Source organism: Falco naumanni, chromosome 6 (genome assembly GCF_017639655.2).
Source record: "Falco naumanni isolate bFalNau1 chromosome 6, bFalNau1.pat, whole genome shotgun sequence".
In the NCBI taxonomy this organism is placed as follows: Eukaryota; Metazoa; Chordata; class Aves; order Falconiformes; family Falconidae; genus Falco; species Falco naumanni.
Genome location: NC_054059.1, coordinates 54,570,923 through 54,594,095, shown reverse-complemented (window position 1 = coordinate 54,594,095; position 23,173 = coordinate 54,570,923). Strand labels below are relative to the sequence as shown.

The 23,173-nt window shown below is 39.6% G+C and overlaps 2 protein-coding genes across 2 annotated transcripts; both read right to left on the bottom strand.

The window, feature by feature from the left end:
* Positions 1-1,132: 1,132 nt before the first annotated feature.
* TAAR2 (trace amine associated receptor 2) lies at positions 1,133-2,232 on the bottom strand. Its single transcript, XM_040599402.1, is given in 2 exon segments — positions 1,133-1,397; positions 1,399-2,232. Coding segments are annotated over 2 exon segments (1,041 nt in total). The 5' UTR covers positions 2,209-2,232; the 3' UTR covers positions 1,133-1,166.
* An 8,393-nt stretch (positions 2,233-10,625) lies between these two features.
* Positions 10,626-11,704, bottom strand: TAAR1 (trace amine associated receptor 1). Its single transcript, XM_040599095.1, has one exon. The coding sequence runs from the start codon at positions 11,694-11,696 to the stop codon at positions 10,626-10,628; it is 1,071 nt and encodes a 356-aa protein (XP_040455029.1). The 5' UTR covers positions 11,697-11,704.
* Between the last annotated feature and the right edge of the window lie 11,469 nt (positions 11,705-23,173).

The following is a 23,173-nucleotide window of genomic DNA, read 5'->3' as shown; positions in this document are numbered from 1 at the left end:
TCGCGCCGCCCCAGCTCAGGCCGTGACTCGCCAGCTCCTTGCTGTCTCGAGTGTGTCAGGGTTGGGGTGAAACTGGGATTCTTCACATCCAAAGCAGAACGTGTTCATGTTATCACAGATCCATCAGTGGAACCATCAGCAAAGAAAATGAGCAGCTCTCACTGCTATGCCATACTGATCACATGTCATATTTGTCACAGAAAAGCCAAGAAATGAATAAATGTGGGTGGCTTTTTGGTAGTCACACTTTAATAAGGGTGGAGCACACACCGTACACGTACCACGAAAGGCAAGTCAGAGGTACAGTTCACAATGAAAAGACTGCAGTAGCTGTATTCAGTAATGACAATTCAGCCAACCTTACTTCAAGCGTGCAGCTGGCGAACCCTGGCAGTGACTCCTACCGGCTTCGGAGGGAGCTCAGCATGGCCAGGACCTCAATTAGACACTCCAGTTCAGTGTGAAATTGTGGTGGGGTGAATATGGGGTGGGCTGTCAGCAAGCATATTTTATAACCTCTGGAGCCTGATGTCTAAACAAAGAAAGGAGCAGCACGTACCTGAGTGTGAGCAGTGCTCTTGTTCCCCAGTACTCCTCCCCGGGTATGAAGCACACAGAGATAAGGGCTGAAAACCCGATTCTGTGTTTTCAGGGGAAAAGATCAACTTCAAGCCAAAATTACGCTCAGACTCTATTTGTTTTGGAATAACAGCAGACTCCATACAACTGCTAATGTCCCAGTCACAAAAGATTGACAAAGACTGCCACCATATTAGCCTGGGGCATTTCCAGTTTAGGAGATTATCGGTGATGAACCTCAGGAAAGATTAGCTGCATGTATACAAGATTAAGTGAAATATGAGGTTTATGGACTGTATTATGTATGTATGCAAATACTTTCTGAAATAAAAAACATCAATGCATTAAGAGATTCTAGAAAGACTTAAACTTCTGAAACCCTATCAAGGCATTAAGAGTGAACACAAGTAGTAAATAAATATATAAAGTGAGTCTGATTTTATTAAAAGAAATATTTGATGACACAATTATACAGGACTGACTCACAAAATTCATGTTGTGCATTTCAGGCTTTTACTGAACCATGAAAATCCAGTAATGCACTGTTTCTTCTTTATTTCTAGAGCTGCTGTCAGTAATAGAATTCATTATGGTGACTGATCTTCAGATGAAAGTTTTATTGTACGAAACTGTGGGCTAAATATTTTGCCTTTTAAAATGTATTTAAATGTTCTCCGAAACCACGGATAGAAAAAGCCATATATTAGTGGATTGCAGAAAGAATTTAAATACCCAAGCCAGTTTAGAGCATCAAACAAAGGTAAAGGAGTAGAGAAATTTAAAAATGGATCAATTAAGAGTGCAAAAAAACAAGGAAGGAAACCAGCATATTAAGAAACCCATCATAACTATACTCAAAGTCTTGGCAGCTTTCCTGTCTTTATTCTTAGAAAGCTCATTTTTCTTATCACTTTTTGTGTGCCTGTGTGCTTGGCTCAATTTACATGTGTGCCTTCGGGAGACCATAAAAATTTTTACATAAATCCCTATCATAATACAAGCAGGAGCAAATAAACCAACTGTAAATAGAACAGCTCCCCACAGTTTGTTGAACATAATAGGGCACAAGCTCGAGCATTTAACCAGCATTTCATAGCCCTCAATTCCAGAAGCATAATCTTCTGAGAAAACCACACCAAAAGCAAAAGCAGTGGGCACTGACCAACACACTGCTATGATTTGTTTTATGGCCGTGACAGTCATGGTGCTGGTGTAATGCAGAGGGTGGCAGATTGCATAAAACCGGTCCACGGCAATGGAACAAAGATGGAAAATGGAAGCTAAGCAGAGCATCAGGTCAAAACTGTAATGAACTTTGCAGAATGTCATCCCAAAATACCAGCAGTTCTCCACAGACCTCACCATGCTGTAGGGCATAATGGCAAAGCCCAGCAGGAAATCTGTGATGGCCATGGATAGGATTAGGAAATTGGTCGGAGAATGAAGCTGCTTGAAATACGAGATGGAAGCTATTATGACCAGATTCCCTAAGATGGTGAAAATGAAGGCTACTGTTATGAATAGATACATTACCCCTCGTACTCCTGCTGACCTAAAGCTCTCAGGACAGGATCTATTTCCAAACTCAGAGCAATCCATCAAATCCTTCGAGATATTCGGAGAAAGCATAATCAATCCGTTTTTAGACTTCTATTGGAGATGCAGTTCCATAAGCAGATTTATTTTTCACATGTTTCCAAAAGATTCCAAATCCTATTATGAGAATACAAGATAAAGTAAGTCAAGAGCATTAACTCAATTACTAAGTGAAATGCAGTAATTCAGAGGCAAACTTTCTCTTGGCTTAAAGAGAGACCAACTGCAACCAATTATTTTTCTGAAATGGGGCATGAAATCTGATAACTGGAATCTAGTACAAAATTAATTGCAAGTAATATTAAAAAAAACAGCTGAAAGTAAACTTACCTCTTAACTAAATTATATAGTAAAATCAATTTTATTTTGTGCATTCTATCATATTTTGTAAATTATGGGTCTTGTATTTTACATACTTGACAATATTAGCAATTTTAAAGTATTAGAAGAAAAAGATGCATAGAGGAAGAAACCCCTTAAGTCATTCATTTCACTCTGTAAATACTATATAGGAATTATTTGCCTCTTCAATCTTACAGTTTCTAAATGAGAAATATTATGCGAGCTGACATACCTCAGCTTTCTTGGACATTTCAGTTAGTGGACTACTCACGTAAATGCTCATCTCAAAGAGTCACATATCAGCTGCCAAAACCCCCTTTTCCAAATTATTGATGATGCTAAACTCACCTGGGTCAATTTTGAAGCACTAGCAATGAACACATCTGATGGAAATCGGTTGTAAAATTAGTATGATAAGAAATGTTCTTTTCTTTCCCTACATATGCACCTGCTTTCTATCATTATAATTCTGCTAACTAAGAGGGAGTGGAGCTAGACTGAGTCTTGTCTCCTGTAACAGACCGTGGTCCAGCTGCAGTAGTTATAAATGAATACACTAGTGAATATTTTCAAGGGGCAAAAAATTCCCTTCATTTATCTAGGGAGAACCAAACCCATTTCTTCCACCTCTTTTCCTGATAACTTGTTTTAGGCTAAAAGCAAATTTAGAGATACAAGCAGAAAGAGATACTGTTCTCCACAGCAATTTAACCCACTTAGAAGGAATTTGGGAAGAAGCTCAGTCCACTGGCTTTTCCAATAAGTATCACCCTGGAATGAAAAAAATACAGAAACAGAGCATCAAAGGATTAAGAAGAGTTCTTGGCAGTCAGTTTTATAGGCTAATCCTACCTGCATCTTTTTAATAAAACCATTGATAGATTCTTTATGTAGACATTTTACTGGGTTTTGTCCTGCAAAGCTGCTGAGTTGTTAAAAGGCAGATCCCCTCTGTAACTTGGCTCAGATCAAGGAAAGATGGGAATTTATTATTTTTTATTACATTACATTTAATTCCCAGGCAAGTTTGAGTTAAAAATATGTATATAATTTAGGAGTTTACAACAACAGGAGATAAACAAGCCAAGTGCCTGTATTCCCAAGACCATTATTTCTGTTTGCTCTATTAATTCATTTGCCCTCATGTGTAGCGGGGCTATTTTGGTGACTTAAGGTAGACACAAGTCATATCAAAATGGGTTTTTGAAAGCAGAAGTTGAAGGTAAAGGTGAAGGACAGTTTTTCTGTTTTACATCTATTTTAGTGGCCAATACATTCTTTCACATTTCTTAATAATTACCATTTCTAATGAAACTTAGAAATGAAATATTTAATAACCTTGAAGAAGATTATGATCTTGTAATTTAATGGGCCACAACAGCACTTTCTCTCATGCTGGTTGTATCTGCAGCTTTCACATAGCGTATAGAAAGTCTTCTCCATACATTACAGAAACACATAAAAAGAAGTGTTGGCAATCTATCATCTGTTATTGGGTAGTCGTTATTTATAAAGAAATAAAAATTAGGAAATGTAGTGTAGACAAGAAAAGACAAAATTAATTCACTATTAATGTAAGTGGTCAGAGGTGGACACTCAGACTTAATGCTGACCCTTATGCAAGCGTATTGAAGATGCGTTACAAATCAAGGGTAAATGATCACTATTCAGCAGAGGCTGGATTTTTATTGAATATGATCTGAGTATGTCACAAGAACAGGGCAGAAAATAAATATGGTTTTCAAAATGAATTAAGGGAAAAATAAGAACATTTAAAGGAGTCTGCTTATGGCAGATGCTTTAAAGACAAACAAGGAAATTTTCTGTTGGAAATAAAATCTAAATCTTTGGGATTATCTACAAAGAATCAGTTACAGACTCCACATATGGTAACATTTTGTCAGTGTGTACAGCAGAAATATTTTATCTTGGAGATCTGTCAGTATTTTTGAGACAGGCATGTCTAGTAATTTTATTTTTAAGAAATCAAGTGAGAGATACGCAAGTTTCACACAGATGATCCTTTATTAAAAGAAGTTACTAAAGGAGGAATCTATGCAGACACAATTATATCGGATTAAAACAAAGCAACCTGTGGAAAGAGACTGCACTTGAAAAAGCATTACCTTCAGAAAGCAGCCCCCCATGTGCCTCACCATTGGTTCTCCTTTCAGCATGGGACAGGGGGCAGTGGTGGGGTAATAGTTTGACACCTTACCTTTCAGAAATGAAATGTCTAAAACCTGCTAACAAGTGTACAGGAACTGAAGTCTTTTAAATGAAACTTTTAAACTGCATTAAAGTAAGACTACAAAAAAAGACCTTAAAAATTGTCATCGAGTGAGGCACTGCTGTGCTGCAAAGGCAGTGTGGAGAGAAAATTGTCATAGTCATTATTTTCACTGATAAAACAGTTTAGTTTTGTTACAACATATGAGTTTCCTTCACGTTGTACCTCATAATTTCCATGTTGTCCTTAATTATTGATTGGAGACAACTATTTAGTTACTTATTACTAACTGCTCTTATTCCTCTGGGCTCGCTTAAGTAAAGCAGAAATGACAGCAATAGAGAGCAAAATACAAGCTCAAATTTTCTTGAAGAATTGTTTTATCTTGTTGGTAACTGAGAAAGTCCGAAGCATATAGGATGCACTCTGTTTTCAGTGATCTCTCTTTAACTGACAGATCTCTTTTAGTCAGTATGCTGTGAGTACGCATTGTTTAAGGAGATTGACTTTTCCTATACTTATGGGAAATAAGAGATCAAGACATCTAGGAGTGGGTTCTGGAGTTCCCACTGCCGAAGCTACCTGTGAATTCAGTCTCTTAGCAAATGAATGCTTTACAAAAGCTATTGCATAGTCATCACATAGAAACATTTTCAATTACCGATGCAAGTTGGTTGAGTTAAAGTGGCAGCATGATGGTGAAAAGATCTCGTTAAAAAACCTATGAAGTAGGAAATCAGTTGGAAAAATCTGGTTGTGCAGGACTACATAACATTATGTGAGACTCACTAAGTATTATGGGAATTTAATTTCAAAGAACCACAGAATAGTTGAGTTTGGAAGGGAACGTTGCCCCATCATCCAGATCATTAACAGAATTGGACCCAGTATTAATCTCTAGGCTACACTAGACTAGTTGCTGGCCTCCAACTAGACTTTATGCCAATCACCACCCTCCTGGCCTGGATGTTAAGCCTGTTTTCAGTCCATTCTCTGCTCATCCAGCCCACGTTTCATTACCTTCTCTATGAAGATCTTATGGGGGACAGTGTCAAAAGCCCTGCTGAAGTCTAGGTAGACAATAACCACTGCTCTCTTCTCATCTACCAGGCCAGTCATTTCATGATAGAAGTTTTAAAAATTTAGGCTATGTCTAATGGAAACAGGCTAGTAAAAAAGTGCTTACAGATAGGCATAGTCTTTTTCTGCATTAGGTCTTTAGATGCAGTAGTGTGGAAGTAGTGTTGTACATAACTAAGATGATCAGAAAAACTACAGAAGTAAAATACTTTTGTAGAACACTAAGAATCTTATGTTTAACTGTATCTAGTGCTTTCCTCCTTACTGAATGGTTGTTTATGCATTGTAAAGGACAGAGAGTGCACAGTGTGCACAACCTAGATGAGTTAATGATTTAAGGAAAGCTATACACTTTGCAATATTTACACAGTTTGAGAGCTCAATTTTCTTGTTTGAACACTGCACTAATGTATGTTTTTATCTATCTAGTTTAAAATCTCCATTTTGGAGCAAAGCTTTCCTTGTGAGGCTTCTAGAAGGGTCCTGCTCGGACAGTGGGTGCTCCTGCTCTTCCCCTGTCCTGCTGCACCTCATGTCTGAGGGGCAGATCATGAGCCTCAGCCACAGGTGGACCACCATGCATGAGGCCGTACATAGCAGGTGGCATTGCACAGGCTGCCACACCGTGTTACAACCACCAAACCACAAGATAGAGGCACCGAGGCAGAGGGGACAGGTGGCAATCTGTGATTCTGAAATTTACTGTCAGTTTTGTACAAAGCATGAGAAGAAGGTGACATTGCAAACGGTGCTCACTGGTGGCAAAATGAACAGACGTAGGTTTACTGGTGAAACAGAGCCTTTCATCATGCTGGAGTAATTGCTTTGCACAAGTTTTCAGGGAAGTTAAAACATATGAAATCACCCACTGGAGACTCATTTGTTTTGCAAAAGCTGGCCATCTGGGAAGGTTTAATAAGGTCACTAATTAAATGTGTTGATAAGGAATTTGACAGTACCCTTTGCACTTCATTTACATGATGCTACTTTGAGATTGCAGTAAGGTACATTCTACTTCACCAGACCTAACTCATAATCTGATTGGACAATAGTATGAGGCATTTTTCTTGTGCTCTCCTAATTTATCAAAGTCTTGGGTTCAAATAGAGTCCCTGCAGCCTCATTAACACATCTCATTTGTACATCCCTCTCGCAGTGAGAAATAGCTTTGCGCTGCCTGTGATTAGAGCTAATGAGAGAAAGTAACCTGGGACTTCATTAAAGTTGCTCTGCTAGAGAAGGCACTCTGTAAACAGAAGGCAAGGACACTCTTTGAGAAAGTACCACCGTTAGGTAATAGGACACCAGAGGAAAAAGTTATTTCAGAAACTTTCTCACTGGGCTGTGGACAAAGCTGGCATAATTGTAGGTTACTAAGAACAAGGAGAACTGCCTTCTAGGTGTGCATGAAGGTCACCACCTGTCTGTGGCTGGAAGCCCCTTGTTCCTATTGCAGAGAATATATATCAGTGACATCTTGGCTAGACTAGCTTGCAGGAGAGTTGTTGGTCTATACACTGAAAATTTCTTCTACTATTTCCATTTACACTAAATAGATTGTGGTGATCTTGTGCAGCCACGACGCTGAGATGTCCTTTCTACTGGTTTTGGCTGGGATGGGGTTAATTTTCTTCATATTCACGTGTGGTGCTATGCTTTGGATGTGTGATGAAAACAGTGTTGACAACAGCCCCCTGTTTTAGCTGTTGCTGAGCAGATCTTACGTACAGCCTCAGGACCTTGTCTGTGAGTAGAATGGTGACACACAAGAGGTTGGGAGTGGGCGCAGCTGGGACAGCGGACCCCAAATGATGAAAAGGATACCGCACATCATGTGATGTGCTCAGCAATAAAACCTTGGGGCAAGCAGGGGGAAGGGGTTAAACCATGACACTCTCCAAACTTCTGTACAACATGGACGGGATGGCTGAGACTCCCCTCACCCAATGTCTCCCCTATATGCCCTCCCTGGCAGGTCATCTCCTCACAATGACCTGACAATTTTTGACCTTCTTACCTCCTGATGTTCTCCAGGGCAGGACACAGGAAACTATATCATGCCTCTGGGACTTCACAATCCACCATCCCACCATCATCTCTGAGCTGCAGCTATTCAGGCAAATCTTCAATAGTAGCTCCATGAACCACTGCCTAGATCTAAAATCTCATTTCAGGGCTCTTGCTAGTCAAGAGCTGAGAAGACATCTAACTTCTAGTTCCCAAACCCTGGCCTTTGAAGCGAGCATTTTTTGAATCCCTGGTTCATGCCAACTTTTCCATAGTGTGGGATTCACCTGTACTGAGTGATCCTCATCTCAGCTACCCAAAAATTATATCTAAAAACATGAAAACATCTATTCTAGTCACTGAAAGATCCCTCTTAGTAGGAAGAGAAAGAATATTTGCAGGAACAATTCATCTTACCTAAAAATGGTAAGACAAAACATGCTGTGAAAGCAACTGGTTTTCTACAGTGAGTATAAAGAGAACTACTAATGACTAGAGAAGATGTAATGCCTAACTTTTAGGTGTATAAATTTAGATTAGATGGCTATCAGCCTTCAAGAGTGTGGGTCTCTTTTTTTATTATTATTATTTTTATTTTTGAAGTTTTAAGTGGATTAGGTTTGCCCTACGGTTTAGGCACAGAGTGCAGAGGCTTGTGCTCTGTTTGACCTAGAGGCTATCCTGCAGGCAAGCTGGGATCATATTCATTCACAAACTCTTGCTGCAACAAGCAAATAATGCCAGAAATATGTCAGAGCAAGTTATGAAGAGAGACTGACAGGCTGGGAACTCTGGTAGAAGTGAAATTCTCTGGAAACACAGTAATGTTTCCAGATTTTCAGGGGGATAGACAGGAGATAAAGGAAAAGAAACAACTTCTCCACTCCACTGACTTCCTAAAGGACCTATGTTAATATGTACTGAACTTAGTAAATATACTTTAAAAGCCTTAGATGGGCAACATTCCTCATAGGGAAAGATCACTTTCCTTTAATCTGTAACACCACCAGAAGAAAGGAGGTATCACCTGACAGCACTTCTGAAACTGCAGTTTCAAGAGAGATCTAGATGTCCAAGTGATCATGCAGTTTCAGAAGGTAACACGGACCATGAGAAAATTAGCTACATCACGTGAGCCTCACTGGGGATGAAGGAAGATGAGAAATACCCATTAATTTATCAGAAAGATAGACTTTTTTATCTTAACTTACCTTATTTCTGTGAGATAAAGTATTAAAGTAGTCATATTGTCACTAACAAGGCTTATCTTCCACAGCATGTGTGCTGATGTAGTGTATATTTCATTCTTCCTTTTTATGTCATTTTGGAGAGTGCAAACATACAAGATGACGGTGAAACAATTTTAGATCCCGATATTTTGCTCTGCTGAAATGTAGCATCATTCAATTTTTAAGCTTTACAGCACAGAATGCTTCAGTGCTCTACAAAGCACAGAAAAGAAAGACAAAATACCCATACAACGTGCAATTATACATGCAACATGAACGGAGGACATCATCTACTGTTGAGCATAGCTCTTATTTCAGTACAGAGTCATCAGTTTCTCTCTATAGTGTCTTCTCAGGTCCTAATTCTTTTGTCTCCATTCCCAGAACTGGTCCTTCATAGTCGAACCAGGTGTCACAAGGTCAGGCCATAGGTAATATTTCCTTCTGTTTGGTGATCTGTTAACTCCAGAAAAGCCAGGTCATAAATTCAAAAACATAACAGTCTGTGGGTCTTCTTCAGATGGTGACCATGTGCTAGTTTTTTACCTACTCACCTGTCCTTCATGTCCCAGTCTGGGTGTCCTGAGAAGCTGCCCACAGATGTAACCGTGACAGCCTGCATACCCAGGTCCATTCCTATAGTCCTTCTTCTGCCACTCCTCCTGATGCTTCCACAGCCACCCTGACCCATTCACCCTCCATTCAGGCCAACCATAGCATTTCTTAACAATTTTCTATATTCTTTCCTCACCAGCTGTCACAGCATTGCCATCAGACAGAATAACAATATGACCAAAAAAAATTTCTGTGAGATGTAAATTGGCAAATATTTTACATACAAACATTCATTAGACAAGCATCATTTTCTGGCACTGTCAGGTTCAATGTTGCTTTTTGCTATTGCTTTTCATTTTGTACATCGTATTTTTCCTTGTCTTTTGACCATGTTAAACATGCTTTTGATCTCATTAAGCAGCAAAGCCTTTAAGTGACAAACTCATAGGTGACAAGCACTAGTTGAAACGGAAACGGAAGGAGCAGCATGACTTTTCTTTGTCTGATCTTCCCTCCATGGAGTTTGCTGGTATGGCTGGTTATGGGCACATCTGCACACATACTGAAGGAAAGGGACAAACTTAAAAGTTTGGGTTATTACTCAAAGATGTCTAGAAATTCAATAGGAAAAAAATTCTCCTCTTTCTAGAGGATGATAAATAAACACAAATATTGTAATATAAACACACCTTGTTCAAGAAATTGATCTGTTTTATCAGAATAATTTCTTAATGATGAAGAGCAGGGATATGAACTGCTGTAAGTTTTTTTAAACTTAACTCTTGGTCTTCTGTGCATTGCATATAAATAACTAGAACTGAAACATCACATATGAATCCCGGTCTGGTATGAAAGAAGATGTAAAGCGCAATAGTTGTTTATTTCCTTGAATCAAACTTGGTAAATGAGTAAAGAAACAGATGTTTCCTTCATTTTTAGCTCTTACATGCAGGAGTTCAGCCTCCGGGCAAAAATGCAAAGCCATGAATCCAACTATTTAAAACATGTTACTCTAAAAACAAATGAGTCCTGGAAGAGTCCCGCTGAAAAACTTTTCCAAGCAGAATTATCTTTAATGCCCTGCGAAACCACATGTAAAAAAATGCATAAACAATTGGGTTAAATGTAGAATTCAAATAACCAAACCAAACCAAAGCATCAATGAGAATAGGAGGTATCACATAATTCATAAATGGGTTGGTTGCTGTCAAGAAGAAGAATGGACTCCAGCAGATGAGAAATACTCCCATTATTATGCCTAATGTCTTGGCAGCTTTCCTTTCTCTGCAGAGTGAAATGTGTTGCTTCATTTCAAATCTCATCTTTTTTTGGCTAATTGCATTAATAGATCTTGCCTGCCTCTTGGCTATAGAGTATATTTTCCTGTAGATGTATAGCATAACAAATCCAGGGATGTAAAAAGACACTATAGAGGCCACAACACCTGAAGTCTCATTAAAAATGACAAAGCATCCTCCTGCACAATGGACATGGCTATAAATCTCTTCTGTCCCTCGCAAGTTTAGGTCTAGAAAGATCATCCCAAAAGCAAAAGCAGCAGGGACCATCCAGCTTACAAATATCATGACCAGGATAACAAAAGTATTTATCTTTGATTTGTATCTCAAAGGATCACACACAGCATAGTAACGGTCGATGGATATGAAGGAAAGATGGAAGATGGAAGCTGTGCTTAGCATAATGTCCGTGCTTGTGTGGATCTTGCAGAAGATCTCTCCAAAATACCAGCAGTGCTCAACAGAACGCACCATGCTGCAAGGCATGATGAGGAGTCCCAACAGAAAGTCTGCTGTAGCCATAGAAAGTATCAGGAAATTGGTAGGTGTATGGAGCTGCTTGAAATGTGATATTGAGATGATAACCGTCAAATTTCCAACCACTGTGGCCAGAATGATGCAAACCATGAAGATATACATGGAAACACGGATGCTGTTTGACCAGCTGCTCCTTATGCAAGAGCCATTTACAGATTCACAGCACAGTTGCATCCTTACTGAGGTCTCAAGTCCACGTAGGCATGCAGCACGGGTACTGTTTTTCCTAATGCTGAGATACATTTACAACTGTTTTTTTCCTTTCTATACAGGGAGAGCTGCAGGGAGGGAAAAAAAAGGCAATTGTAAACACCTTCACTTACTTGAATGTGTAGGGAATTCATATTTCATTATTTATGGAGGTTTAAACTATTTTGTAATTATACTTTTAACAGAATTACGCTTTTAGATTAGACTTCCCTTGAAATGTGGAAGTCATTTGATGAAACAAAGTGTATAATGGGGTGTCCTCACACAAGTAGCTTCCAGAGGACTACACTGGGCAATGTCTTGTCTAGTGGGTGGATGAGAAATCTTTTTCATTATTTCCTGTTTAAACAGTCCTAGTCTTCTTAATCAAAATTTGTTGGAGTCCTGTATCTCTGTTTGCTCTTGAAAACCAGCAATTTTAGATTCTGAAGCTCCCTCAACTTATTTTTTATTACGCAAATCTAAAAATTACAAGTATAAAACAGAAGGCTAGAGCTGAGAAGCCCATACTTGGCCTCTCCTCTAGCCCTGACCTCACAGCGATACCTGAACACACTGTGCAGCCTGGCTGCCATATTTAACTGCAGGTGGCAACTAAGTACCACGCAACCTCTGGTGGGATGGGGAGGAGAACTGGAAAAAGGTAAAAGCCATGGGTTGAGATAAGAACAGTTTAATAGCTGAAATGAAGTAAACAGCACTAGTAGTAGTGGTGGTGGTAGTAGTAGTAGTAGAAGTAGTAGTAATGCAAAGGGAGATGATAAAACAAGAGGAATAAACCCCAAGAAAAACAAGGGCTGCACAGTACAATTGTTCACCACCCACTGACACCCCACCCCAGTCCCCACCCCCCACCATCCCCACCCCCACCCCAGTTTATATACTGAGCATGACATGCTATGGTATGGAATATCCCTTTGGCTAGTTGGTGTCAGCTGCCCTGGCTCTGTTTCCTCCCGACTTCTCACGCACCTCCTCACTGGCAAAGCATGGGAAACTTGAAAAGCCTTTGACTTAGGGTAAGCGCTACTTAGCAACAACTAAACCCATCAGTGTGTTATCAACATTATTCTCATACTAAATCCAAAACAAAGCACTGTACCAGCTACTGGGAAGAAAATTAACTCTATCCCAGCTGAAATGAGGACACTGGCAAAACCAAAAAGTTTACACAAGACCTCAGTTTTTAGGCAGGTGTCACTATCTCACCAGGTTATCTTACTGTAAAATTCTTGTAGGCTTTAGCTGTAAATAGAGATATAAGGAAAAGATTTAAGAGGACAAAATAAAATTTCTGCCCTTTTGCTGCCAAAATGTAATGGAAGAGCCTGAGTAATCTGAAGTACTAGCTGCTGAATGAGCAAATATCTTTTGGGCTCTAGTTTATTTCAGTGCTAGCAGTTCAGTAATGTTATGTGCATTTATTATGTTAATACTGTTTTTACCTAAGGCACAAACATGGAGAGAAACATTTTCTGAACATTGGTTTAGTCTGCATCTTAGGACCCAAATATTGCTGTCTTTGTGTATGCAGTAGCATGTCTCTTTTGCGAGTCTCTCATTTTACAAAAGCATTTAATGAAAGTGCTTAGCCCTTGGGCAATCAGTATTCATTGTTGAAAGATATGGTTTTCCTTTAATGAACAGAAAAATAGTATTATTGTGAAAAATAAATAACATTAGCATATGCTATTCAATAGCATTATCATTATCGTATAAAATGTTTTTTGGAGTCAGACAAATACTGACATGGCAATTCAGCCAGTACTAATGTAACCCATTTGCTCTGGGACTTTGCTTCCTCTGGTTATTCCAGATAGAACAGAACAGAAAAATTAATCTTTTCCCATATTGAAACAAATGTTATTACAAGCACACCATGCCATTGGAAGCTAAATGGAAGCTGAATATAGACAATAAACTGTAGCTTGCAAAACTCTGACAGCTACCACTAATAGGCTCTGCTATACAGAGGGATTTTCAGGTAGTGTCAGGCAGTGGCACCCGAGTGCCAGGGACAAAGTGCATCCAGAGTACTCTCAGGAGCACAGGATATGTGGAATCCGAGTATATTTATTTACTGTTTGGAATGCCTTTTGCTTCCTCTTTTCTCTGCCTACTAATGTTTAACATCATCTCTGCTTTTTTTCACCTCACTTTAATTAACATTTCATATACCTTTTCCTTCACTTTTGGTCAAGTCTTTTCAGGTTTCTTTTCCTACTTGTCATTACTTCTTTCAGCACATTTACACTCAAGGTAGAGAAAGCACAGCCAGCTGGATATTTATTAACCCAAATTTGCAATTTTCATGGCAGAAATAATTAAACAGCAGTATAAGTGTATATACTGAGCACAATTGTAAAAGTTTTAAGTCTATTCAGGTTGTAAATGTGTCACAGAAATTTTGACCTTCATTTTTTCTACCTGTAAATAAATAAAACAAATATGGTAAAACAATCTATGAAGCCAACCCAAAAGAATTAAGGTGCTATCTCTAATTTTCTTTTAGATTTAAAAGATTAATAGCTTCTCTATCATTCTCCACAGAGAAACTGTATAGCCTAAAGAAATATGTTCCCCCCTGGAAACTGTTTGTCTTTTTAAAAAAACTTTATTTTCAGGGGATGTTGGTTTTTTGTTAAACAGAAAGAAGAAACTGCAACCAAAAGGTTGAGCAAACTCAGATCAAGTGTGTGGCTTTGTGTGAAACGGAAACAAAACAAATCAAAACTTATGTGGCAAACTGTTCAAATGAGCTGAACACTAAAGAAGTTTTCAACAAGAAAGCAGAATGCTTCCCTTCCACACTTAATTACAAAGTTTAAAATTCAATAAAATGGACATATGAAGAAACACACTTTTAAAAACCTGTTATCCTACCTTTCTCCCTTCATGCTCGGTAGAAGTCTGCTCTTGACACTCATTTGTTTTCTGCTGATTGAGTGGCACTCCTTTCTTTTAAAGACCATCTCAAAAGGCAGATGAGCCTCTTCACCATCATAACAGTCCAAATTTTGAGAGGACAGGCACTTGATCCACAGCCGGAGAAGCTTCCAGAAACCCCCAGCATGTTGCTGGAGGATATTGGGTGTGATGAACTGTGTTCTTGGCTCCTTGTCTCAGGAGCAGCTGTTAATGTGAATAGTAGCTCAAACTGTTAATTTTGCCACCCACTTAAGAACAAAATTGTGGCTGTGACACTCATATTTGTTTAACAGGCCTTATTTATAGGTAAATTGAACTAATATGAAGTACATGTATTTGTTTGATCAAACACTGTGGTCCCATTGTGAGTGGCCTAAGATCATCTAGACACAGAAAAAAACCCACCATGTAGTCTCTCTTCTGTAAGCTTCTAAAATATAGCAAAATACCTAAGTATAGGTACGTCACAGCAACATGTAAGATTTCCTTGAAAAGGTATATCGTGTATGGAGTGACATGATGTGTATTTACCAGCCTAGTTCCGATTACTCTACTGAACAAACAGGTTTAATCTAACAGCCTAATCAGTTAATAGCTATTTGCAAGATACACCTACTAAAACGGTGTTTAAAATAAACACCTATTATTGGCTGTATTAGAGTAACAGATGAGGACATCAATTTTTTGCTCCACAAAGGACTGTGCAGCCTTTTAAAACAGTGATACTGCTGAACATAAAAGATTGTCAATATGGTGACCATCAGCTAAAGCCCTGGATGCCTCAGGGACATATGCAACAAGGTAGGTTAAGATACTACTTCTTGCAAACTATGCTGCATAACCTGGGTTAGCTGCTTCATTACATTATGTGCACAAAAATGAAAATTAATGCAAACCACTCAGTTCCTTTATTTTTCTTGAGGCTGCACTCATAAAGGGACTGGGAGGTTGTGATGCAAGGTTCTCCTTGCTACAGAAAGGGAGTTTGTGAACTAAAAAAAGTGCAGAAACAACCATCAGGCTGAGCGAGAAGCTACTTGAGAGAGTAAAGAGGGTACATCAAGAAGAGGAGTCAGGTCCAATCGCTCAGGGTTGGGGAAATATCAAAGAAATGCTAGGCACTCAGATACTGGGCTCTGAGAGACGCCTTCTCGCTTCTGAGATTCCTGGCTGTGGGCCTTCCCTCAGAGCCAGGCACTTCTCTTAGAAAAGAGAAGGTTTAGGCCTTGGTAACTACCATCTTGACATACACATTTTGTAAGAAGGTAAAATTTAGCGGAACAAGTCCATGTTGCCTTACTCTGTACAAAACTCATACAGAAGTCTGGCAGCCAGCTCGTTATGGGAAATTAGTTAAAGGCCACCCATGCATGCACACACACTGCTCTGCCATGCCTCTCCCTTGGGTGACACGGTGGCCAAGACTCAAGGGGACGATCTGGAAAAGCAGCTCTGCTTGAGGTGTTTGTTTCAAAAGCAGCTGCCTGGCAGCAACCAGCCAAAGCCCTGGGGACCCTCTGGGTCTGGGGAGCCTTCCCCTGCCCTGAGCAGCTTTGCTCTGCTGCAGGTGGCAGGCAGCAGCCAGCTATGAAGTCTGGGTTTTTGCTCTGCTTCCCCGCACAACCACATTTTGAGTCCAGTCAGGGAGTGTTTCCCTCCAGTTTCTGGCTTGCAATAAGATGCAAAAACAACTTTCCATTCTTCTCAACATGTGATGTTTCTCCAGGAGGCAACCTGCTTCTTTTAAAACCTGTTGAGGACTTTGGAAGGGTTAGAAGTGCTCAGGGTGGTGAAATAGAATAAAGAGGAAGAGCCAAAACCCGATGATACAAACCCGTATGTTGTAGGGTTATTGTATTTATCGGAGGGCAGCATGACGGTCACATCTTGTCTGCCTGTACTGTGCCTGCACTGTGCACTTAACACTGGAATATGCTGGTGGAGGGGAAGTTCAAAGCAGCCAGCGGAGCGCAGGTCCCTGGAGCCAGCCGTGTTCGCTCCTTAGCTGGCTATCAGTAATGCCTATATGCTTTAAAAAAATTAAATCTACTTTAAGAAGAAAAAAGGTGGAGAAAGGGACCTGGTGACACTAAGGGTGAATTTTGTCCCTGATAGCAGTGTGGCTGGGCTCTCACCTTGACTTCACATCTAAAGAAGAAAAGGCTCCCCTGTGGGGCTGGCCAGCCTTCCTGCTCCTACCAAAACCTTCTTGGGGCCAGGAGCTGCAAAACACCTACCACGTACTTTGCAAAGCAAAGGGGAGAGAGTGGGCTGGGGCTGGCTGGTGAGCCTGTGGCAGGGACAGGACCAGTGTGGGGCCCAGCAGGTGCTTTTGGCAGCCCCATGGCAGCAGGAGGCTGCCCACGGCCAGAGCTGCTGGAGGGCACAACAGCATGTCTCTGCACAGGCTAGTTTTGGAGATGCCCTTCGCCCTTCTACCGCACACCAACCCACAGACACAGCACTTAGCATTCAGTACCTCTGAATGCACCAGCTTGTACTGTGAGACTCATACGCATTTGGGAAGGAATGAACCACGGACCCAGAGGAAGCTGTGAGCATGGGGAGGGTGGTATTTAATAGTATATTTACTAGATGAATGTAAAGTAGCAGTTTCTAAGTTATCAAGATAATCAAGTAATTAAACAGGCCAAATCATCAGCTAATTTAGAGCAACAAGGAACACTTTAGTAACAAGTTTACATGCTGTTGGTGCAGATGCTTCAAACAGGCATTTTCTTGTGGCTTAGTGCTGATGTGGATCGTAAAAAGTTTCTCAAACTTTCTGTTTATAATATCAAAAAGAAATACGTCAAGCTCTGGTTTTGGGAGACCTGAGAGCACTTATAAATCGTGTTCGACAGTCTTTTGAATTTGTAATGTAAAGCAGTTATACATCAAAACGCAAAGTGAAAACTTGTCTACAAAATTATTGCTGTGGCTTTCTTTTCTGCAAAATTTATGCTTCTGCAATAATAAGTTTTCAGATTTAGGAAAACCAAGAAAAAGAGATGTCATACTATCTAGCACACTTTGGGTCATTTACACTTCTTGTTTGTTTGTATTTGAAACATAAAATAATTACAATGGAAAACAGTGCAGAAGGGAATGGAAATAGCACATTTGCCAGAAATTTGCCAAAGCCATTTGCACAATGTGTTAAAAAGTGATTCTGTCCTTATTAGGCAAAACTGTGGGAGGGGCACTGGAAATGGGAAGGAAAAGAACGGGGCTCAAAAATGAGAACTGTTACCATGAAAAGAAATAGAAGGCAGGACATCATTGATTTCTACTGTGATTCTTTCAGCTTGTATTTCTATGGGTAAAGTTCGGTCATCTGGCAGAAAATATCATTTTACAATACCCATTAGACAGAGGAAAGTTTCTCATTTTCATATGGTTCATTTTAAAACCTGGATTTCTGAGAGGGGAACCATGGATTTAAAACTACCAGAGGCTTTAGTGTGGCCCCATGGTTGGAGAGTAATTTTGAAAGTATATAACTCCACTCACCATTTATGCAGTTTTCAGGAAAAAAAGTACAGCATTACAAAAAAGTATCTTCTTAAGTTCCCATTTATACGTTTGAAATCTGGGGGAAGAGACACAAATTCCCAATGAGCTATTAGCTCAAAATAAATATTTAATTATATGTTAAATGAGAAGATGTTCCAACTGCTAATCTGAATACTTTTGCTGCAAAACTGGTGCAATTCCACTGAAGGCAATCCGAATTCAGCCCAGTCTTATACCAGAGAAATTTAAAGAATATTACATAAGATGATTGACCTCTCGATCTTTCCCATGGTTTGTATCCTTGCTTTTCAGTGGAAACCATCACTTTTCCTTGCTAAGTAAAAATAGCTGTTTATACAAAGTAATGCAATGTTTGTGTTCTTTCTCCAATTGCAGTGCTTAGGATGTGGTCTGTAAATCCAAATAAAAATACAAATCTCTGAAATGCACAGAGGAATAAGAGAATCCAAGAAAATAATGTTTTTATGGCAAAGCAAACCACATCCATCCAAAGCCAAGAAACTATACCTGCGGGGGGTGGTAGGTGGTCTATGTATTTGATGGCCTGCTAAGTAATGCCATAACTCAAATCCATTGCCTCTGCTCAGCAGCAAAAGCTTCCCTGGCAGACTGCAGTGCCAGGGACCCCCGGAGGGCAGGAGCAACCCCTAACCTCTCTCCTCTGCAGGGCGAGCGAATCCTCCAGCCAACGTGCAGGTACAGAGCAGAGCCACCCATGCAGTAGGACAGGTCCCCTGTGCCTCACCAATGCTCCCCTGCACCCACCAATCCCATGGGAGTGAATTTAGGACTGTAGCTAGTTTGTAGATATTTGATGGCCTCCAAGCATCACCTCCAATACAATGGCGAACATGGAGGAGGGAGGCAGTGACCAGTAAGCAGGTACAATCCCAGCTTTGTCCTTCTGCATCCTTATGGTCCCAGAATAACTTCACAGAAAGCAGAGAGCCTTACTCTGAATTCATAGTTGTGTCTGAAAAGAGTTTTGCCCCAATAGCTACGTTTCTCTTTCAGCTATTGGGAATGAATTGCTTTTTAAATCATGCTCTCAGCCACCACCGAAACCTCATTGCTGTTGGTGCTATTGCTGTCCATTACAGAAAGAACCCAGTGATCTGTGCAGAATAACCACTATTATCTTCAGCACTACCCATAGAAGATTCATCTTTGAAACAAAATAATATCCCAGACTAGCATTTCAGACTGTGTGACACGGAGACAGTACCTGCTCAGGAGTTATTTCCTCATCACGAACCGGTGCAGCCTGTGGATACAGTGTGATACTGACTCATCCCACGCGAATCTCCCAGCTGAGTAGCTGCATACTTGGTCTGACTCTGGTTTACAGCCTGCTGGAAAAATCTCGTCATCAACTAGATGACGTAAATGTTAAATATTCAGGAAAGATAAGCAGATAATAAATCTATTCTGACACAAACTATTAACACATGCAAAAATCTGAATTAAGTTAAAGTCAGGCTCATGGAAATAAACATACAAAATAAAGACAAATGTTTATTATGGTCAAGGCACAGATGGAGCTGACAGCACTGAACTGTTTTTAAGATAGCCCAGTGTTTCTCTCTTTCCTTTCAATTTTCTGTAACGTTGACAAACTTTAGCAATTTCAATTATCTCTGAAGATTTGATTTGTGTATCCCAGACTGGATATTTAAAAAAAAATCCAACCAAAATACTTCAACAGTATCTGAAAACAAGACTGGTTAAAAAGATACTGTTTCCTCCTAATGGAAAAATTCAGCTTGTCTCTTATTTCTGATGCTCTGGTGTTTATATGCTTTGCAGCAGGGATTTAAGAGGTCTTGGTTGCCTGTTTATGTATCTTTCACTGTACCAGAGGAACTGTCCCTAAATATGGCCAAATTACAAATCAGCAGTGGCCACACTACAACTTGCTGCCTTTTAAAGCACTGCTTGTCAACCAGCTTCCACATATCCAGTCTGAGTTTTAGTATTGCTGTGGAATCCAAGGAGGAGAGTCCTTCTGGAAAGAAGTAATCCCAAGGAGGAGAACCGACCCACTTTGGGTCAGTTTGTGTGCATCAGCTGGCGGGTTATGCTAGTGGAGAGCCATGCCTTCCAGCTCCTGTCCCCTGAGATTTCTCTGAGCCCTGAGCAGAACCTGTGGAACTCAGGTTGTAACTTCTCCCTGGGGATTTGGGATTGGAGTGGTCTTGGAAGATAGGAAAGTATGGCAAGGTGGCACAGGGGACATGAGGCTGAGCAAGAGAGACAATCCTTGGTGAAATGAAGGTCTTGAAATGTCACATTCTGGTCTGAAAGTGTGGCTACTCTACTGGAAACCACCGAATCATTACAGATAGTCTCAGAAAGTCTTCAACAAAATGAATGTTTAAGCCTGTTGCTAGGTAATGATGATTGATCAAACTTAACCTTTTTTTTTTTTTTTTTTATAGCTGTAGTCCTTAAAACATGCAGCCATCTGATACTCTTGAGGTATAGCTGACATCTGTTATGAAAGGCACCACATGTGTATTTTTACCCACACCTGCCAAAAGCTTTCTGTCTTTCAGTCTAGCTACCAGGAAGTACATCACTGTCCATTAATGATCTTGTGTTTACAGCTTGTTCTTCCCTTTTATATCTCAGTGTCAGGTATATTTGATTTAGACTTAAGCAAGCATAATTCTTCTCTTGAATAATAGGTTTCCGCAAATGAATTATAATGTGTTTTCACAATTTTGATATGCTAGCTACTGCAGCCAACTCAGCGTAAGAACATCTCTAGAAAACTGGAGAAGGCAACTACTAAACAAGTAGCGGATAGGAAGAAAACAAAGGTTTGTTCATATTTGATCGATTTTTTCTACAGTTTGTCAGCTGGATGATAAACCAAGATACTGTTTTTTTTACAGGGAGAGCACACCTAACTTCTGATAGGGTAGGACCTTTACAGATTACTGTCTCTATGATCTCTCCTGGGCAGAGTTGTTAACTTCCAGCTTCAACCAAACCCTGTCAAGTGATGTGAGAGCCTCCATGCACAGCACACTATAAAAACCACAGAATACGACTGTTTGAATTCATAACTAGATGCAGAACATCTCTGTCTCTGCACATGCACAATCAGCAGATGCAAACTGATGTACCACCACTGATTTTAGCAGTAGTACAAAAAACTCACTGCCCCCATTTGACTTCATTGGACCTCAATGAAAAGAGCATTAAGTCAAGATTTCTGGCTCTCAGTGAAGATAAAATGAAAAAAGAAAAGAAGAAATTTAGGTATTAGATAGCAGCATTTAGCCAGCACAGTAATAAAGGCTATATGGAAAACTCAGAAAGGTCTCTTCACAAGTATGGGGGAGTGTATCCTAGAGTCAGTAAGTAATTTAGCAATGACATAGACATAAAGTTCATTGTACTCTCTTTGCCTAACCTTACAGAGTTGATGCTAATGCATTTAAACTGCTTGTTGCTATCATACTTTGCCTGAGATTTTCATAAATCTTGCAGATTGAGGTTTAAATTTTTCCAAAACCATTTGTAAATTTGATATGAGTTACCAAGAAAGTTGTGCCTGAAAAAACCCAATGTCTATTCCTAAAAGAACCCCAAAACTATAACTGAATAGTCCTTTTTTAGTGCACAAAACCCAGTATCAAATGGCTGGAAAACACAGCAAAGTGAGTTGTAGAATAGAAAAATAACCGTCCTATAAAAACTGACCTTAATGTTTCCATGTATTTGACTTTGATAAATTCAAGTATGTCTCATACTCCTAACACTCATTTAGAAGCAAATGTTCACAAATTTCTGTTACAGACGTCATCACTCAATCTTGAGGACTACCCCTAAGGTACTGTTGTGGGGATTTTTTGTGTGTATGAAGTTTTATGTTATTATGTTTTGCAGTTTGTGAGCTGTGCAACCGACTGTATGCAAATACTTATTCTCCTTTTTTTCTGAAAAGGGCTCTCCTAAAGATTCAGTATTTTTTCTGACATTAAAAGATATTACTGCTTCCTATGTTCCATGCTGTTCTTGCATCCTGAGACCATCACAGTTACTAGACTATGCGTTCAACAAAATTAACATTAGAAGCAGCAAATGAAGATGGATAGGTAAAGTTAAAATTATGTATTTATAATGCACTACTTACATTGTACATATTTGTAGTGGAAATTCACTGCTGCCATGAGAATATCTGAACAGACAATAGAGTATTTCACTTACAACTTTATAGTAATGAATAGCTACAAGAAACATTTTAATACTTTCACAGGGAGGCTACAAGTGCCTCTGCTAATTCATTCTTTTCTAAACTGTAAGAGAAATTAACATATTGTCAATATGCTAAATTTTGTTTCACCAAGACTGTTCATTTCTTGCTGTGCCTGACCTACAGGTAGGCAACACTAGTAATGCTGTTATGATCATCCGTGGCTTCAATAGCAGGTACCGTTTACAGCATCAAGAGATTAATTTTTAGAAGGTATGCTGGAATTATTTCTCTGTTGGGTTCCATGGCATCTCATAGTCCATCACAAGCCACTGAGAAGTATTCCTGTATTAGCTGTTGTAAGACTTACAGTAATTGCTGCTGTCTTTATTGGCCTGTGCAAGTTATTCCTCTTTTTCAGCTTTCCTGCCCTGATGGCAGACAGTGACATTGCAAACACTGTCTGGATGAGGTGGGGTTAAAATTTGGTTCTTGGTTAATTAGAAATGTATGAATTCATCAACTCAAACTCAGGTCATGGGCATTCTGCCTATCACTCACTCTATGACTGATTCAGTGTACCTAGGAACAGTGTCCCATACTGCTAGTAATTCACCTATGGTAACACAGTTTATAAACATTTAGTATTGTGTTATTGGATCTAACAGCTGCAAATCACTGACTGCACCTTGCTGTTCTACAGTATTTAATGGATAAATTGAGGTTATGATGACTAAAATATGCATACAAGGACGTGGCTGTAGTGCCCTGCTCTCTTTAAAAGAAAAACAGATTAAGATTCTGACACTGGTTTTGCTCAAGGACTGCTTGCTTTAATTCA

What these genes read in the sequence shown, in the direction of transcription:
- TAAR1 (XM_040599095.1), bottom strand. Translation starts at nt 11,696, where the DNA reads ATGTATCTCAGCATTAGGAAAAACAGTACCCGTGCTGCATGCCTACGT.